The sequence below is a fragment of the Xiphias gladius genome, chromosome 11, assembly GCF_016859285.1.
Source record: "Xiphias gladius isolate SHS-SW01 ecotype Sanya breed wild chromosome 11, ASM1685928v1, whole genome shotgun sequence".
NCBI classification, from domain to species: domain Eukaryota; kingdom Metazoa; phylum Chordata; class Actinopteri; order Istiophoriformes; family Xiphiidae; genus Xiphias; species Xiphias gladius.
In genome coordinates, this window is record NC_053410.1 from 20,194,863 (window position 1) to 20,207,916 (window position 13,054).

At 40.7% G+C, this 13,054-nt stretch overlaps 1 protein-coding gene across 1 annotated transcript in view; it reads right to left on the reverse strand.

The window, feature by feature from the left end:
• Window positions 1-300: 300 nt before the first annotated feature.
• wdr11 (WD repeat domain 11) overlaps window positions 301-13,054 on the reverse strand; it is a 63,292-nt gene continuing 50,538 nt past the window's right edge. Inside the window, exons 21-29 of the mRNA XM_040139037.1 lie at window positions 11,595-11,657; window positions 9,573-9,638; window positions 8,013-8,193; window positions 5,984-6,079; window positions 4,993-5,158; window positions 4,554-4,651; window positions 4,069-4,214; window positions 3,424-3,503; window positions 301-2,331 (exon numbers count right to left, since the gene is read on the reverse strand). Of these exons, the coding sequence (XP_039994971.1) occupies window positions 2,129-2,331; window positions 3,424-3,503; window positions 4,069-4,214; window positions 4,554-4,651; window positions 4,993-5,158; window positions 5,984-6,079; window positions 8,013-8,193; window positions 9,573-9,638; window positions 11,595-11,657 (1,099 nt within the window). The 3' untranslated portion in view covers window positions 301-2,128. The remainder of the gene's footprint in view (window positions 2,332-3,423; window positions 3,504-4,068; window positions 4,215-4,553; window positions 4,652-4,992; window positions 5,159-5,983; window positions 6,080-8,012; window positions 8,194-9,572; window positions 9,639-11,594; window positions 11,658-13,054) is intronic.

Genomic DNA, 13,054 nt, shown 5'->3' on the forward strand with positions numbered 1-13,054 from the left:
CCTCTGAGCAGAAAAGAAGTAATTAATTGCGGAAGCAGCTCATGCAGGGACTAATTCACTCGTAAGACAGTTTGATAAATGAATGAACATTCAAATTCAATCTACCAGCGTTGAAATTAAAAGAGGAAAATTTTGGAGAACACTTGATATAACAGGTCTTTTCTTATAAAGTGACTGCTTTTAAACAGCAAAGAGCCCGAGCCCATTTGCCAGCCATTGAGGGCTAAGAGCTCCCTCTTGTGTTAACATCTTTAGACAGCAAACAACACACTTAAGTTAATAATGTTGATTTTATTGCCACCAATATATACATATATCTTTTCTTCTCTTGTAATATTTATATATCTTAAAGCATTAGGATCACTGTGTTAACAATGAACAGAGAACAATGAAAAAAGGCTAAACTTTGACACCATTACAAAACATACTGTGTAAGACATGTCCTCTCCCTCATCTTACATGCCTGAACTCTGAACATTATTTTTGATCGTTCATCTAAGTACAATGAAAAGCAGCGAGTGTTAATCAAACTAGTGCCTAATCATAAGGTACAGGTAGTACAGTACAAGTTGCTCCCACTACACTGCATCACATGATTGGAAGAAGATACACAGCACCAAGTAAACTACAGCCGATTATCTGCTGGGTTGTATGACTATGCTGGCTCTCTACGTGATCCCACAGTATGTTAGTGGGGCTATGTGAAACTAGTCCCCAAAAATAGTCCTCGGTTGCCATAGTGACACCGCTTGGGGTTAACAGTAACACAGAAGAGAAACAACACTGAAATGTTTACGAAACACGATAAAGACACCAAAACGTCCCGGGGATCGAGGGAGTGTCTCATTTCAGGACAACTAAACATGTTACAAGGCAGTTCAATACACAATCACTAAAGTCCTTGCATTGTCATACAGATGATTTTGATGATCAGTAGATATTTACTATGTAAAAAGGAGGCAAAAGCACAACAGAGGAGTCATGAGGGGATATTTAAACCACTTCCTAAACTGTGTGTCAGGTTTTGTGATTGTGATGAGCAACATTGGGAGCAGCACATATTATTGTCTGTGTGTAAATGATCCATCAGCGGCCTGCTTAAAATGAGTTACAACACATTTTGACAGCTCTTCTTGTAATACACACACAGAGAACAACAACATTATACAACCATCAAAGCATACAGAGAGCAAAGTATCCTCCCAAGTCTTCATAAAAGAGAAGAAAAAATGAAAAACTCCATTTGGCTTAATGGAATGAATTAATGAACAACAAGCATCTATTTAACTGAAATGAACTCTACACAAGCTAATTAAACGGTATCACTCAGGTGGCAGAGGTCAGATTCTTCTCCCCTCTGTGCGCAGGGAGATAATATACTAATAAATGTATAATAAGTGCAGGGGGACCTGGCTAACTAATTTTCCTGCCATCCCATAGTTACATCTGCAGAGGCTTGTGCAGTAGCAGGCTTTGGTCAGTCACTTATGCAGCACCCCCTGCTGTGGAGAAAACGTAAAAGTAAGTGGTCTTTTTGGTTAAATCAAAAGTACAAATATCACTGAATAGACATGGAGTAGTTATGGGGGCCCTTTATAATGTCAGTGCATTTTCAAAATGAAATGGTGAACGTATTATTTTTTGATAAATTAAATCTACTACATTTAATCTCGGCAGAAAAAAAGGCAAATAAAACCTGTAAAGCTACAACAGTACTTTGAAATTATTAATCCAGGCACACAAAATAAAGTTTAAAAAGCAACCAGTGAAAAAAAACCCCACACGGGTTCAATTTATTAACCAACAAAATCACACACTGATTTCAAGGTCAATAACAACAATGTGTATTACTTCACTTGTTGGGGGAATGAGGAAACAAGTATGTTTCTTTTGGGACTGTTACATGCATACACCTATGCACATAAACACACACTGGTCATACCAAACATTAAGAAACTCAGTAAAGTCACAGACACAGGCAGACTTCAGTGACCGACTGACAACTTCACATGGAGGAAACTCCTCATATCTCCTCCTTCTCTTGATGTGGAGATGATGATCGTGGCTGACCCTGGCTTTGCACCAAGGAGCATATCATCCGTTCTCTTCAAAACCCCCGTTCTTGAGGTCACTCGGTGCTCTCCTGGCCCAGCTCGACTTCCTCTTCGCCAAGAATGGCTTCTGGCACACCTCCCTCTCCCTGGAACAGCTCCTCCATCAGCTGCTCCCCAGGGCTGCCAGCCCGCGATGCCCACAGAGCAGCGCCCTCCCGCAGGCCCAGCGAGCGTAGTAGCCGTGCATAGTCCAAAAACGCAGCCTCAATAAGTTTATGTGCAAATGCGGGTCAAGGAGAACTTATAATGGGACATAAAAAACACAGTAAGCCAATGAAAGCTGTCATCACCCAAAAATATCTTTTCATTTCTTTCACATTCTTTCACAAGTGTGTTTAGCCTGTGTTCCTCATTGCTCCACACTGTGCCCTGTTTGCGCTACTGCTCATCGTCAGCAAAATTGCAAAGATTGGCTGGTCACAGACACTTACATTTGTGCTTAGGCACAGTTTCAGAAAAATAGCTCTTTATGTCGACTCCTCTCCTACAAGGGATGGCTGGCCTTGCCCAGAGTTAGTCTGCTCTGGTCTGGTCTCCATAAATCAGAAATCACTTAGTGGCTACAAGCCAGTTCTGACCAATGAACAAGCCAAGGGGGATGTCTTCAATTCAGTGTGCGCACAATGGTTTAGAAATCATTTGTTAATGAAATACTACTTTAGGGGAACACCCATTTTGAATGTTTTTTTTTGGAAAAATTTTTGTGTGTGTTTTTCCACTATTAATATAAAGCATATTTTCTATAGGAACTGACTGATAAAAAGGACTGGCTGGTAGAACTGATTTATCCAGTAGCCACACTAACTGGTGGACCATAAAGTTAATTTCTGACTTTGTTGAGGAGTCAACAAGACAATCTCCATTATGCACAGTAAAGCATGAGATCATGTCATTTCCTTTAGGTCTAAATTCAACAAATTTACAACTGAGACATCAAACAAAATCAGTGTCTGATAAAATGTGACCAAACAACATAGACCTACCAACAGTCACTGTCCCTGCTGGTTTCATCATTTAATAACAGGGGTCAGGTGTAATACAATATGCTTGCAAAGTATAGGCTGTAAAAGTTCTCTCATGTGTCTGTGGCTGAACTGAGCTCTGTGACAGGAGTCTGATATTAACTATCGCGAACATGTGAAAGGTAGCTTGATGTGCTCCATGGAGCATCTAAATTGATCTTCATTGTGACAAAAGCTCTCTGCTATTGAGTGCACGTCTGTAGCAGAGATAGACAGAGTTAGCAGCGCAGCTAACTTTGGTTTTAAATTGCCATCTGAGTACAATAATGGGTTTTCAAAAAGGATATTGGAAGAGTCATTGGCCTCCATCACCCCGTACTTCAGACAGGCTTCGATAAAGAGGGCGGCGCGATCAAAGTGCCTCATACTGCCCGGGAGATGGAAGGACAAAGAGAAAGACACAGGCATGAGGAGGTGGTGAGAGTTATTGTCACAAACCAGCATCATCCCTGCCTTAATGTCTGTGATCCCAAAGCATACATCAACCCCGTCTTTCTAATGCCTCTCTAATTCTCTGAGAGAGCTTATTCGCCACCAGAAACAACTCAGAACACGAGCTGTCAAGGAGGGGAACAATTACACTAACAAGAGATAGATGCTGAGGTAAAAGATATAGCGTTGGACTATACCATACACTGTGAAGTGTCCTTCAGTGTATTCAGGAAGAAAAGAAGAGGAAGAAACTCAGACTCAAGTGTTCATGATTGTGGATGAAGGGGGATGAGGCATGAGACTTCTATTTTATAAAATAGAATTTGAAAGTTAAAAAAAGGGAATCTCAATTTAGAGAATAAATTGTGAAACTACATATTTGCATTCATGAATTTCTATGAATAGAATTAATGAAAGACATTCAATTACAGGGTTTGTGTTACTCATTTTCAAAAACCTCTATCAACGACAATGCCAAACTCCTGCACATTTGTTCTTACCTGTGGAGCATCTCTCCCACTTTGTAAAAGCAGCCCAAGGAAAGCAGCACCAGGATGGCTTTGGACTTCTGGTTGACCTGTGGGGAGCAAAGGTGCTCTGCCCAGCGCTTCAGCACGTCTGAGCTCTCTGCTGGGTTCAGACGCACCTGGAAACACGCACAACATGCAAGGCACTCAACCTCCAGCTGCTTAAAAGGTGCTTCTTAGCAGCAAATACGTACAGTGTAAGAACATTGTAATGTTGGGCAGCTCTGAATGTCTGATTGTTTTTCAGATATATTTATAATACACTAATGTAAGTAATCTTTTTTAAAATCCTCTTACAATTACCAACAGAAAATATGAAAACTGAAGCGTACATATGCAGTATGTACACCTTTAGCACCCACCACCCCAGCCCTAACATGCCCAAACACTCACAAACTATCCAAACATTACACAGTATCTGATGTTTCCTGTTGATGGAGGCCATCATACTGAGTTACCTTGGCCAGCCAGGCGGCCCGGTTCCACTCCCCATAGGTCTGCAAGTAGCGGCAAGCGTCGGCTGCCTTGTCAATCAAACACAGCAGCTGTACGCCCTCTGACAAACAGCAAGATGGGAGAATTTGTACATAGATGTGACATGGAGAAATGAAGGCCTATCACTACCTGTGGTGGCTAACTCTGCCAAGACACCAGTGTGAGGATTTCTCTATACACTGCAAACTCTAGGTCGCTGAGACTGCACTGTTTTTTTCTTTTTTAGGTGAAAAATTGCTGTGAAGATAAAACATATCATATTTGAAGAAGTTAAAAGCCTTAAAACAGATTAATTATTTAAAGATATTTTAAGTCCCTTTCAAGGCTGCAGACGCCCATTCAATGAACGCTACTTTTACCCCATTAAGAAGGTTGCCAACTGCTATCATACGGTAACACTACCTGCTAGTTTGCCATTAGCGATCATGTTGGTGGCCACTAGTTTGATGGTGGACTGTGAAGGGCCTGAGGAGGTGATGGTGGTCACGAGGCAGGCCTTGAGTGAATCACAGTAGTAGCTGGGGTTGTCCGCGCTCGTCTCCAGTAGTAACTGCACTGCCCTGTCCGTCTGAGGGCAACAACAAAGAGATGAGAATGTAATGACTGAGGTAACGGAGAGCAACAAGGCAGCTCAGGCAGGTAACCACTGTGTGAGCTGAACAAGACAGAACTGCGAGGAGAAATTATGTTTATTATCCTTCTTTTCGTCTGGTGAAGACGAAGACTCAAGCTCACGCTGAGGTCAGCACAGAGTGGCCTCCGCATGTCTGCCTATTGGAGGCCTGCACAACACAAAGCCTGCTATTTGCAGCCTGTGATTAGAAGGGAGAGTGGTGACATTGAGAGGGGAAAGAGGTGACTCCAGTCCCCACAGGCTGAGACACCCGGGAGGAGGTCAGCAATTAGTGTCCATCTTGCTTCATTAGGCTCCACAGCACTGATATGACCTATTTACAATTATGACAATATGCATATACTGTATGCACTGCTAAGGAATGTGAAGGTGTTAATACGTGTGTATGTATGAGAGAGAAGGGTAGTATATGGTCTGAAAGCTGCAAGTACAAAAGATGGAGAGAGATTGCAAAATTTGTGTCACATTTATTTTTTTCAAATTTATTCATTTTTCTATTATCAAATGGATGTTGCAACTAAAAACAAAAACTGAGAAATCATCCATTCATGTGTGAGGGAAAATTACATTACAATATGCCAACCACTGTGATGTCAACCACAAAAGACGTGATGAATTCCTAAATCGTTTTGTCGTTGTCTGAGAACTGTAACATTTGAACAGGAACTCTTATCTAGTGTCATTGCAGCATTGCAACATGTGTCTGTAGCATTCTTATAGACATAAATGTGTGGGCAGTACGGGTAGTGTAGTACTTACCTGACCCAGCAGGAGGAGCTGGTCAGCGCATTTCTTAGTGTGCTCATAACTGGAGCGCTTCACCTCCTGCAGGTGAACACGGTCCAACTGGAACTTCTATTGAGCAGTAAAGGTGGAGCCAAAAGTTAGCTTACTTTGTTTTTTCACACTGCTTGCAAAGATCCATTGTCAAACCTTGTGTGTGTGGGAGAGAGAAAGCGGTGGAATGAGTTGGTACACATAGATTATACACTGAGGACAGTCAATGAGTAATGATGAGCAAAAAAGGGATGGAGGACAATTATAGGAATACAGAGTCCAGAGATGGAGAGTGTAATTATAAAGTCTTTAAAATATTCAGGAGTTTTCACAGTGTTTCTGGTGCCAGAGCCTCCTGCACTGACTTTCATTATTGGTTGCTTTTTTCCTAATTATTTCACTACATATTCCCTGATGGGAGATCAGACTTTTTTTCTTTGAGCAAATGATATGCATGAAACATAAAAACAGCAATAGATGCTTTAAAGTATGAGAGCTAATCAGTTTTTTACGAGGACTAGAGGGCGGGAGATAACAGCATAGTAATAAATTAGTTACATGTACTGTATGTGTGTCTGTGTGTGTGAACACTTGTGTATCTATATCTACCACAGAAGCTTTACTTTTTGTACTTTTTATGGTGATGGATTCTTCTGTGCAACAAGCCGTGGGCATAAATCCTTGCAGAGATTCCAAATTAGTTTAGTAACTTCAGAGCCATGTGCTCTGTACTGGAGTCTTGGATATTAGTAATTACAGTCAGGCTGCTGCCACTGAAGCCGTTTTATGACAACAGGAGCCCAGTGTAACAGCAGATTGTCTGGGTAACTCTTTGAAAGTCCTAACTTTGTGATCACTGGATGGCCCCTCATTAACAGCGAGTAGAACTTCCACAAAAACAGAAAGATGGTTAATCCATAGAAAATCCTAGAAAAGTCTCAAAAAAAAAATGGCGGGCTTTTTTTTTAGACTTTTCTACTGACTAGAATTAGACTGTCCATTTATATTTGGCTACTTCAACCTATGAGGCTAGTTAAAAGCTACTTGACATTTTTTCTTAACTTGGTAATCATGTTTCATCAAAGAATGTACATGTTCTTTCCTCTCCGCTGCTCCCTCGGGTATATTGATAAAGCCTTTTGGTAAAAAAAACCCCCAGATCTAGTAAAAACCAGGGAATGCCTGTCTTCACTTGCACAGTGGGCCAACTTTATAATTACTATCCACACTTTTATCTTTTACAAACAATTCCTCTAAAGTAAAGTCCACAGAAGTATTTTCTGCAGCCTGGATACAAAAACACTGTGTTCATCACAAGTACAGAATGAAAAAATAGACCTTTAACAAAAAACCTTGCATTCACTATGGCAACATTAAGGTTGATGTCTTTTGTTCAGCGTGGCTGCCATGTCGACCACCAGACTGATGTGGGCGGATGCAGCAGATAAGAACCAATCAATGGGCATCTTCTGAAGAAACTTTTTTTGAACAGTCTACAGAGGAAAGTTCAAAAAAAGGGCACTCTGGTTCAGGTATGTCATTAGCAAGATGCTTTGATCTGAGCAATGACATGGCACGTAGAAGAGAGGGCTTTTTACTTAATCGAGCATATCTCGGTTTGGGCTATCATTGTTGTGAAATGTTGGTGGGATTAAATGTAGTGAGGACTGAAATGAAAGACGGGTTTGACCTCAAAGGCTTAAAAGTGCGAGTTGCTTCCCTTAACGACAGGGGCTTAGTGAGACAACAGAGGAGAGACACAATGTCTTTAATAATGGAATGTACTGTGCGACCAGGGCCATGTTATTGACACTATGGATGACAAGGGACAGGTTAGTGGTGTATGTGTCTGTGTGGTTTTGACACAGATACTAAGTGTCTGTGGAGGAGGGGATTTTCTTAAATATTGACTGCTTTGATTGTGTGTTTGTCCCTGTTGTCTCTGTTTACCAAAGAGAGAAAATACAATACAACAGGCTAAAACTCCCTCTTCTTCTCTTGTTTTACTGACCTGGAAGTAAGAGCTCTCACACAGGACGTCATTGCAGATGTCCAGGTGGTTCTGAGGTGATGGCTGGGTTCCTTCACTTTGGGCATGACCCTCTGCACTTAGCTGACGGGCCTGGGCAAATGACTGGAGGTAGTGGGACGCCACTGTCCAGAAGTGAAGGTCCGACTCGTCACCGAACAGCCTGTGGTTTACCACAACAACAGATCAGCTGGGCTCAGAGTGGATAATGATCTTTCTGTAGTAGTTAGTCAAATGGTGTAGTGTGATTTAACATGCCACTCAGTTTTCGTAGTAGTCTGCACGCTAATGAACATAGTTCCTGTATCTTCCAGCCCACGCCTCGCTTTTTCAGCAAACTCCCCTCCCCCTCCTTCTCCACTTCCCTCTGCTTTTTCTTCTGTCTGTTACCTTCCTCAGCCTTCTTTTAACATATCTGCACAGGCACACAGCTGTTGCTGGGTTACCGTGCAACATTAACAACTGCACGAAAACTTGGCTGTATGCAGAGACATTATCATGAACTCTCTGTGAGAGCACAGTCACAGTATCCATAGTACTTTAAGGGTCCCTGGGACTTTCCAGGTACATCATGGCTTTAATAACAGGATGCAAATGGGGGGGGGGGTATTGCATTTCTGCTCAGACTGACTGTTCTAGATTTGTCAGATGCTCGAGGGAAATGAAAACTGGAGCAGAAATGAGATCAGAGTTGCTGACACAAGCTCTCCTGTCATGCTTTTTTGTGGGGAGACAGAATCACGGCTGTACAGTTACAGCAAAAATAAACCCTGTTAATCTGGCCGATAACTTGACAGTCATCAGAAACTAAATTATTCAACAGCACATTTGGCTCATAGTCCTGCATCATTATGGTTATCTTTCCCTATTGCATTAAATATTCTAAATTAGATTAAAATGTTGTATTTCTTTATCGATATTCCAAAACAGCTATAAAACTATGTATGCAATCAAGCACAGAAATCACCCCCAAAAACATCTAATTATGTCTTGCTCTGTTGAATTATGTCCTGATCAATCAGTGAACAACAATGAGGCTAACAACGAGCTTGACAGCAAACCAGGTTTTCCTTTAGATCATTGTAACAAATAAGGCCATTCTACTGCCTAAATTTAACATTCAAACAAACAGACAGGAAGACGTTATCAGAAACCAAGATACTGAGTCCAAGACGAGTTCAACATGTGTTCTCTTATACGTAACAGTTTCTGTGTTTACCGTTACATAGTTCTATAGTTTATTACCCTTTGATGATAGTGAAAGTGGAGGGAAAATGTATTCGTATCCTGAAGGAGTGTCATCCTGCTTCTAGGATAACAGCTGTTATTTAGTATTTTCTTGCTTACAGAAACTATACTTTTGTTAAAACTCAGTAACTATCACTTTCATGTCAAGTCTAAAAGTCTTTGACATTGGGGCACTGTCTGAATGCACCCCTATGTCAAAAACAATCCTGCTGGGGTACCCGTAAATCCTCATGAACACAGAATAGTGTGTGCAGACAGCAAACAGCGGTAACTCCATGGTGAGTTGTAACTCACCGTGACACCAGGAGGCATCGCTGCAGCAGACTGAATTCCGGGTCCTGTAGCACGCTCTTCATATCACTAGGGAGCCAATCAGAGACTGACAGTCAGAACACAGTGACAGCCAATTACACTTCTCAAACACAGCAAGTACAGTGTAGCTGTTATGGGAGAATCCTCTTATCTGTCAACCCAAAGACTACATGCTCTTTGGGCCTGCTGCACAAAGGACCGTGGGACTCCGACTGCAAACCAAAGGTGAATAAATATAAACTAAAACTCGGCACAAAGATAGTTGGAAACACACATACATACTGTAGCATGAAAAGGTTTGGGCACCTCTGGACAAAATTTCTGTCACTGTGAATAGTTAAGTGAGTAAAAGATGAGCTGATCTCTAAAAGGCATAAAGTTAAAGATGAAACATAATTTTAAACATTTATGCAAAATTCGCATATTATTATTATTATTTTTTTTTTTAATTTTATTTATTTTTTTTACAATTTTAGAGTGAAAAAAAGGAAAGGAGCACTTTACAAAAGTTTGGGCACCCCAAGAGATTTGAGCTCTAATATAACTTTTACCAAGGTCTCAGACCTTAATAAGCTTGTTAGGGCTATGGCCTGGGCACCGTCATCGTTAGGAAAGGCCACATGATGCAAATTTCAGAGCTTTATAAATACTCTGACTTCTCAAACTTTGTTCCAACAATCAGCAGCCATGGGCTCGTCTAAGCAGCTACCTAGCACACAAAATTAAAATAACTGATACCCACAAAGCAGGAGAAGGCTATAAGAAGATAGAAAAGCGTTTTAAGAGAAGCTGTTTCATTAGTCCATAATGTAATTAAGAAAAAGAAGTAAACAGGAAAGTTGGAGCTCAAGTTGAGGTCTGGAAGACCAACAAAACTTTCTGAGAGAACTGCTTGTAGGATTGCTAGAAAGGCAAAAAATCAAAACCCCTGTTTGACTGCAAAAGACCTTCAGGAAGATTTAGCAGACTCTGGAGTGGTGGTGCACAGTTGTACTATGCAGCGACACCTGTGCAAATATGACCATCATGGAAGAGTCATCAAAAGAAAATAGAGTTTCAGAAGTTTGCAAAGGATCATCTTAACAAGCCTGATGCATTTTGGAAACAAGTCCTGTGTACTGATGAAGTTAAAATGAAACTTTCTGGCCAAAGAGAGCAAAGGTATGTTTGGAGAAAAAGGGCGCAGAATTTGATGAAAACAACACTTCTCAAACTATTCAGCAGGGGAGTGGATCGATCATGCTTTGGGCTTGTGTTGCAGCCAGTGGCACAGGGTACATTTCACTGGCAGAGGGAAGAATGGATTCAAATAAATACCAGCAAATTCTGGGAGCAAAAATCACACCGTCTGTAAAAAGAGTAAAAATGAGAAGAGGGTGGCTTCTACAACAGGACAATGATCCTAAGCACACCTCAAAATTCACAATGGACTACCTCAAGAGGCACAAGATGAAGGTTTTGCCATGCCCCTCACAGTCCCCTGACCAAAACACCATTGAAAATCTGTGGATAGACCTCAAAAGAGCAGTGCATGCAAGACAGCCCAAGAATCTCACAGAACTAGAAGCCTTTTGCAAGGAGGAATTGGCAAAAATCCCTCAAACCAAGAACTGAAAGATTCTTACCTGGCTACAAGCTGTGACACTTGCCAAAGAGGGTGTTAAGAAGTACTGACCTTGCAGGGTGCCAAAATTTTTGTTCTGGGCCCTTTTTCTTTTTAGTTATTTTGAAACATTAAAAGATGGAGATAAAAAAGGAATCTTACATGAAATATTAAAGAAATGTGTCATCTTTAAATTCATGCCTTTCTGGAAATCAGGCCATCTTTTACTGTGTAAATATTCACAGTAACAGAAATTTTGTCCAGGGATTCCCAAACTTTTTAATGCCATGTATACATGCACCAAAATCTGATTGTTGGTGTTTGCATAATGACAATGTTAAATATTCTGATTTGAGCTACAGTGTGTAATTACAAAAAAAAGCAATAGTGTAATAGCTCACTTAGACAGGGAGTTGAGCTGCTCCTGGATCAGGCCTTTTATCTCGTCTTTCTCATTGTAGTCTCTGAAACAGAGGGATCAAACTCAGTCAAATGGCTCCTCTCGTCTTCCCAAAATAAAACCTGACCCAATATTGAAGGGGAAGCTGAGAACCTGCTTGTTAAGAAAAGTCGATTTATGGTGTGAGGCAATAGTAGATAACTCTATTCTAACATTTAAGCTGAGGTCAGGTAGCACCCTGTGAGCACTGCTAATATACTGCAGCTGCCTGACTTATGATAAGGCAGCCGTGTGTGGTTAATGAAAGAACGAAGTACAACACTGAGAGCCCAGTTAAATGGGGTATACTTACATCAAGCTACAGATGTAGCTGTCTGAAAAAACAGAAATACTCTCCCTCTCTAAGGACGGCCTCTATTGGCTTTTTTTATGTTTTTGGTTTGTTTTTTAAAAAAATGAAGGTAATAAACATGAATACTTGGGTGGTTGGCATACGTTATGGTGGTGTAAGAGAATAAATCAAGGCAAGTCTTATACCTTGATGATTAAAAATTCATTCAATATTTCATTGATCATGATTATTAAGAACAATTTGGTCTTGGAAATCTGATTTATTTACAAATAAGTTTCTATTTCATACATTAAACACAACTACCTTACACCTTTAGAACCTTCCTGATCACATCTAATTGTAATTTGTAACTAAAAAATGAACTACAATCAGCCTGACTGCCCTAAATAGGGATGGCACTATCAAGTTTTTGACCATGATCCCAATTCAGCTGAAACTGAGATTAATACATTTAATACAAATGCACAATCAGTCTGACAAGAGGACTACATTAAAATTAATAAAAGACAATCATTTTTTGATATGTTTAGCAGCCAAAAACCCTGATTTATTGAGTTCTGTATGACATACTGATTGGTTGAGAGGAGGTCAGTCTGTAACTGTTGTTGCAGGGAAGGTTAACAGAAGATTGACAGCCTGTTTTCATCCCCAGGTTGAACAATGTACAGTGCGCAAGTTCAAATGCAGTTTAACCTAAGGCGGTTCTGATAGCTCACTGATGCACACTGTGTGGATATCAATAATTGAAACTACTGGCCTCTATCAATGTGTTGTTCTGCTGACTTATTCTAGCTTTAGGGATAGGTGCCAATGTTCCGTTTTGATTTTACTGCTGGTCTACCCAACTGCTAGGAGTTGGGTGCCCCTGGAGTTGCCTGCAGTTCCAATAAACAAAGGACTGGAACTGGATCAGGCTCTACGTTGCCCAAACAATTAATTTAAAAATGCACTTGTCAGCTGTGATACGGATCTTGCAGACTGGCACAGGGCATCTCCAGCACTAAAAAGTCTTTTCACACCATGATGTTTTGTTCTTCAAAAAGCTTCCTTATCAGAATTCTTACAAACTTTTTTTTTAATCCTTTGGTGTGGAGTTGCATGTTTTCCAT